Source organism: Orcinus orca, chromosome 12 (assembly GCF_937001465.1).
Source record: "Orcinus orca chromosome 12, mOrcOrc1.1, whole genome shotgun sequence".
Classification (NCBI taxonomy): Eukaryota; Metazoa; Chordata; class Mammalia; order Artiodactyla; family Delphinidae; genus Orcinus; species Orcinus orca.
The window spans coordinates 68,795,245-68,802,272 of NC_064570.1; the positions used below are offsets into that span (position 1 = coordinate 68,795,245).

General features: G+C 39.9%; 1 protein-coding gene across 1 annotated transcript; it reads left to right on the top strand.

Moving 5' to 3' along the window:
* The first annotated feature begins 1,830 nt into the window (after nt 1–1,830).
* On the top strand, nt 1,831–2,668 carry LOC101273702 (40S ribosomal protein S6-like). The gene has a single exon (XM_033428491.2). The coding sequence runs from the start codon at nt 1,867–1,869 to the stop codon at nt 2,614–2,616; it is 750 nt and encodes a 249-aa protein (XP_033284382.1). The 5' UTR covers nt 1,831–1,866; the 3' UTR covers nt 2,617–2,668.
* The last annotated feature ends 4,360 nt before the right edge of the window (nt 2,669–7,028 follow it).

Genomic DNA, 7,028 nt, shown 5'->3' on the forward strand with positions numbered 1-7,028 from the left:
TGAGCTTCTCTTGGAAGTTCCATCTCTTATCAGTTCTCTGTTCCTTAATTACTACAGTACTAACATTCATACACAGGAAGGTATATGGGTAAGGTAATAAGAGAAGGAACATGTTTCAGAGTCAGAAGATCTGGATTTCAATTCCATCTCTGCCACTTACTAGTTTTATGGCTTTGGGCAAGGGATTTAACATCTCTGAGTTTCATATGAAAACGGGAATTATAATATCTACTAGTGTTTACAGGGGACTCATGAGATCACATTTGTAAGGAAGCTTGCACAGCGTATGAGACACTGCAGGGATCCAGTAGTTCATAGGTCTTGTTATTATTACTATTACTACCATGTATTACAATTTAACTGCTCCATGTGTATAAGTTTTTACCTGCTTTAAAAATAACCAAAGACAGAAATAATATTTGACTCTGTTTTTGAATTCCTTTTGGTTCTCAAAATGGTGCAGGTCTTTGGACAAAGGTTTAAAAGGTCCCACTTGAAGATAAAATGTGAAACCCAAAAATAAATTAAAGAAGTTCTGCCCCCAGAGTTAGGAGCCAACACAGACACAGACACAAAACACAGGATACCAGCTGCAGCAGCATTTTCCAAATGACGCTCTGTAGAATCCTGTAGATTCTATAAGATGATCTTGGGAAATGCATAAACTGAAAAAAAATCCTTGAGTTGAAATTAGTTTAAGAAACATTGCTACCTACAGCCTCTTCTTAACTAATGACTAATATTAAAGCCTTGCTGTTAAGAAATCTGTTGAACTTAGTTTAACCAAGTGTTTTCCAAATGGTTTGACTGTGAAACACTTTCTTTTTTTTCCCGCTTAACACCTATGCACAGTAGACCTTTGACTGGTGTAAGAACCATTATCGTGACCTTCAGAGATAGCTGTCTGACTGATCTTTGTTCTATTTTCAGCAGCTCTGTGTTCAGCAAAGTACTAATCTAGGCTGTGTTAACCTAGAGAGGGCAGGGGTGAGCCTATGCCTCCATGCACTATTCTCTACCTTATTTCTTTGTGATATTTTGTTTTGGTGAGTTTCACCTGGCTCAGATGAGGTCATCCCGAGCACACATCTAGACTGCTCCATCAGCAGAACTGTTTCAGCCATGTGTATAAAAACACACATATAAAGCTTATATTTAAGCTTGATTTGGAGGAGGGCAATTGAGTTTCACTTACTGTATTGTTCAAGTGGTGAGAATTGGGTTTCTATGCGACTACAGCTTCATCTGGTCAAGAAAATATTGCTGATATTATTAATGCATCTCCTTATCAGGAGAATTTATTCTCTTAATAGGCTTTATTCTCTATCCTTTAGGTAAGTAAAACTTGTTTGTGATGTCTGTGCCTGGTCTATCACTCTAAACCTAGTCTTGGTATTTGTCAATGTAGGGGTCATTATTATCCAATAAATACCGGAAATATTTTCCCAGGAGTAACCCAATCCTCCATTTTGATTTGGAAGCAGTTTATATCTTTCTGTGCTTTTAAGAAGCTATCATTGTCAAATGTAAAAATAAAACCACATTTTAAACTTAGAAATTACATTACAAAATTATGGTCTCAACCAACGGTCATTAAACTAACGTGCCCGATTAATTGTGCTCTCACTAAGTTACTTATCCAAAGTAAGATGTGCTTGATCTCACACCTGATTATGTTAGTTATACTTTTTATCACACTTTCATAATTTAATTAGATATTACATATCCAATGACAAGAGTGCAGAAGATTGTTGTTGAATGCTTTGTATAAAAACTAGTTAAAAAGTAAACTGTCAAAAAAAAACCCTAAAAAATAAGTTGCCAGCTCTTTTTCGTGGCGCCTCGGAGGCGGTCGGCCGCTTCAGAATGAAGCTGAACATCACTTTCCCAGCCACTGGCTGCCAGAAACTCATTGAAGTGGACGATGAACAAAAACTTCGTACCTTTTATGAGACGCGTACGGCCACAGAAGTTGCTGCTGACGCTCTGGGTGAAGAATGGAAGGGTTATGTGGTCCGAATCAGTGGTGGGAACGACAAACAGGGTTTCCCCATGAAGCAGGGTGTCTTGACCCATGGCCGAGTCCGCCTGCTACTGAGTAAGGGGCATTCCTGTTACAGACCAAGGAGGACTGGAGAAAGAAAGCGCAAATCTGTACAGGGTTGCATTGTGGATGCCAATCTGAGCGTTCTCAATTTGGTCATTGTAAAAAAAGGGGAGAAGGATATTCCTGGACTCACTGATACTCCTGTGCCTCATCGCCTGGGGCCCCAGAGAGCTAGCAGAATCCGCAAACTTTTCAGTCTCTCTAAAGAAGATGATGTCCGCCAGTATGTTGCGAGAAAGCCCCTAAACGAAGAAGGTAAGAAACCTAGGACCAAAACACCCAAGGTGCAGCGTCTTGTTACTCCACGTGTTCTGCAACACAAATGTCGGCGAATTGCTCTGAAGAAACAGCGTACTAAGAACAATAAGGAAGAGGCTGCAGAATATGCTACACTTTGGGCCAAGAGAATGAAGGAGGCCAAAGAAAAACACCAGGAACAGATTGCCAAGAGACGGAGGCTGTCCTCTCTGAGAGCTTCTACTTCTAAGTCTGAGTCCAGTCAAAAATGAGATGTTCTAAGAGTAACAAATAAATAAGATCAGACATCAAAAAAAAAAAAAAGTTGCCAAAATATTATTGCTGTAAAATTATGTGTGGGTAAAACAATTATAAAAGTTGGGAGAGGGAGGGTCATAAACATCTGGAAGTGCCTTTAAATTCCTGGTTCACTTAAAAGACATTAAAACTGGACATCATAGATAATGTATTATCAATTATAAAAAGACAACAGAGAATTCCAATCTGTGAATCCTTATGGTAATGAAAAGTTTGATTCTAAAGCAAATCTTGGTGAATGGATGTGTTCTTATGCTTTTAGTCAAAATAAATTATGTATGGTATACAAGTTTTATTACATATTGTTTTTTAAAATGACCTTCTGGTTTAACTATCTTTCTTTCTCAGTTAACTGACCAACTTGTTGGTCCAGTCCTGTTATACTGGATAAGAGGCTTCTGTTGTACGAACACTGTGATAAATGAAGCTTCAGATTTCCCCCTGTCATTTCAGCTCTCCTCCCTCACCCAGCTGTAATGTGAACATACTGAAAACCACAGAACCCTGTGCTCCTTTTAACTGAAGTTGCTGCATCCACCTTTTGGCTCATTTCTGCTCTACAGTCTATATGCAAAGTGTAAAAGATGACAAGTAGGCTTTCCCCTCGCTTCTGGATCTCTCAGCTATTACAGCCATTGCCTTACTCTCTCTGAATTCCTGAAGTCCAGACATTTGCCTGTCTGAATCCCAGAAACCCAGTTTGTCTTTCTTAACACTTCATTCCCTTCTTTAAACTGGCGACTTGCTTTGGTAGTGGACAGCTCAGATTCTCTCACCTTTGCTTCACCTCCTGACTCATAGGTCTCTCACCTGTCCTGCCTATGCTTTCCATGGCCTCATACGTCTCCGAGTTGAGCTTATGGTTGATGGTCCCTTGTCTTGGTCTTCACCTGGCAGTGTCTTCATCTTCGAGTTTTTAATTTCCTAACTGGATAGTGACGTGATTTTGCCCTTTTTACTAGGTGTTGCAGCAGAGGCAGAAGGCTGGAACTTAACTGGGATGGCAGCTATTCTTTTCATGTATTGCTCCCAGTTCTGTTCTTTGTTATTTTGAACTGATAAAGGATAAAGCTGGAGGGACTCATCTCTTGTAATTATGTAGGTTGTTCACAGGCATCTATAGTAACTGTCCACCACATGATCTCAAGCTAGCTCTGGATTATTAATTGTATATGATCATGGTTTTGGCTTTTAGGAACCAAGGCTAGGAGTTCAATCCAACCGTGGAAGGCTGGTGGATTTTGCCAATAAACAAATAAAGAGGAGGAAGGTGGGGTGGCGGTGGTAGTGGTGGCAGTGAATGGCTGTTCCTTATTGTAAAGATAAACTATATTCTTAGGTCATGGTAGAGAGTAAACTCAATGAAGTTATTATGAACACAGAGGCTGAAAGGGAATAAGAAAATTACACTTTTGCTTAGAATATTTTGTAGGACAAGTAATACTTTGTTTAGAGTTTAAAGTTTAAAGAAGGAACTAGAGTAGTTTAAAACATATTTTTTTAATCATTTAAAAAACTGAAGTATAGTTGATTTACAATGGTGTGTTAGTTTCAGGTGTACAGCAAAGTAATTCAGTTATACATACATACATATATGTATATATATATATATTCTTTTTCAGAATCTTTTTCTTTATAGGTTATTACAAGATATTGAATATAGTTCCCTGTGCTACACAGTAGGTCCTTATTGTTTACCTGTGTTATATATAGTAGTATGTATCTGTTACTCCCAAACTCCTAATTTATCCCTCCTCTCCCTTTCCCCTTTGGTAACCATAAGTTTGTTAAAACATATTTTAGACTTAACATTATTAAAGGAACAGAATGAGAATGAGAACATACATCACCCTGTAGTTCTGTTCCTCACACCTCTCTCCCCAAATACCCTTGTGTGATGCTGAATCAGGGCTGTCCAGTGACATAGCAAATCACAGTCCACATGAACAAGTACAAAGGTCAGTATGCCTACACCAATTATTAACCCAGACTGAATCTCCAATCTAACCATTTATTTCCAAATGGACTTGTAGATGTTATTACATGGTTTTATAGCTCATTCAATATTGAGACGTCTACTTCTGTTTGGAATTTATCTGTTAGATTTAGATAGCACATGTGTTGGAAGTATTAATAAATGTGACTCAGTCTTAACTAAAAAATAGTCTACAGTGATTCTACTTCTAGTATCTTTCAGTTCTTGATTAGCAAGGCAAAAGCTCAGGGGTATGATTCAGTGATACAGAAGACAAACAGAGTATATTGCATACTATGCAAAAAAACCCAACAAACCAAACAAACCCTAGTATCCTGGGTATAGGTACAGGAATAATTTCCACAATAGAAAAAGACACCGTATCTTTAGGTAAAGCAATACTGGTAGTGTAGGCTTCTCCTACACAGTAGGGTATGATAACTGTCCAGATATCTTTAGCAAAAAGACACCATCGCATGCCATTCAGCCAATAGCTAAAAGCAAAAGATCCAAAAACAATAAAGAATCTTATTGGTATTAGCAGACCATTTGTGACTGCTTCTGCTTGATACAGTGAGGGGTGATAATTCAAACAAAAGGGATGTAAATGAATTTGCATGGTGTATACTAGCAGTAACACTAATTTAAATTACCTTCATTTATGGATACATTGATTGTTAAGATGCAAAGATTTCAAAGCACACATCAAAGATTCCTTCGTTGACATATGCAAAATGTTGTACATAAAAATTTCTTCCACTTAATAAGCCATGTTACAAGATCAATTTGGAACCTGCTTGCTGTGCTAAAAATATATGATAAAAACACAGTTCCAGGGCTTCCCTGGTGGCGCAGTGGTTGAGAGTCCACCTGCCGATGCAGGGGACACGGGTTCGTGCCCCGGTCCGGGAAGATCACACATGCCGCGGAGCGGCTGGGCCTGTGAGCCATGGCCGATGAGCCTGCGCGTCCCGAGCCTGTGCTCCGCAACGGGAGAGGCCACAGCAGTGGGAGGCCCGCGTACTGAAAAACAAACAAACAAACAAACAAAAAAACACAGTTCCAAAGATCTCAGCAGAATGTAGATTTTTTGACAGAAAAGGTACGATAACGTTGAGTCATGTCTCGGGGTTCTCATGAGGTCTGCTTCACACTTCCACCTGTCCTAAACAGGTGATTGCCTGAAAACACTTTAAGAAGGTCCCTTCCGGGTTATATTAGCATCAGACTATGTGCACTAACTCCTATGAAGTTATGTTTACATAATCATGTATAAGGCAGTGATTCAGCTCTGAGCAAGCACTCTGGATCTTTGTTACATAGCATTTTTAATACAAGGCAGCCATACACCTGTGCCATAGCCTTGCCTCATCTTTGGGTGACAATCTGAACCAAGTATCTCCTCTCACTAAACCTCTCTACTCCAACCACTTCATTGTCTCTTCGAGCAGTGCCTGTATAACTGATGTACTGAAAGAGCCGGGAGCAGGAAACTGAGGCGCTAAAGCAATATTTTATCTTTGTTTTCAGCCCCTTTAAACTTGGTCTCTGACTTTGTTCTTCCACACTCCTGGAGAAAAAATTCTAGGCAAGTCCTAGATTTTTTTGAGACTCTGAAATAAAGAACAGTATCATTTTGGTGATTAAAATGTCCAGTTGAGTGTAATAGACAAAACTCCAATCCTCACTTGATCGATATGTCCTCTTCTCCCCTAGCCTGGGCCTGATTCACTCTGGGAGCCTGTAAGGGGGGTGGGTGGGTGGGGATGTGATGGGCTTCTTTCTCCTCACCGCCACCTCCTTTCTTCAATTGTTAGATAAGGTTTCTAGCCTGTGTCAGCTTGCACCCAGGGGGAGAGGAAATTAACAAAAGGCATGGTTCAGACATTTTAGGTAAGGTTGTAAGGCTCTAATGTTGCCCTGGTTTCTTCTGGGAGTGATGGAGGCACTTTAGCTAACTCTTTCCCCAGTGGGGGGTGTGTTTTTGTGTGTATGTGTGTGATCTACTTTCTAGGGACCTCTGATTATAGTGACATTGTTGTACTCAATGCCTACTTATATATATCTCTATCTATATATATCTCCCTAGCTTAACCACGGGATTTTTTGGACTACCCCAAACAAATGATCTCTGTTGGATCCCTTCATCTTTTCAGGCAGAGGGAGATACCTTTTAAAATAAATAAAGGTACCTGACTTCTCCCCCATAGGTCCCTTTGGCCCTGAGACATCTCAGGCATCCTTTCCCCATCATCAGAGGAAGTAAACCTCACTCCCATGTACGTTCTCTTGTTCCTTAGTGCCAGATGGGTGGTTCCAGATACAGCCTTGCTCTTAATTTCCTACTGGTAAGAGTCATTCTTCATCCCCCTCAAGTGCCAGGGAACATGA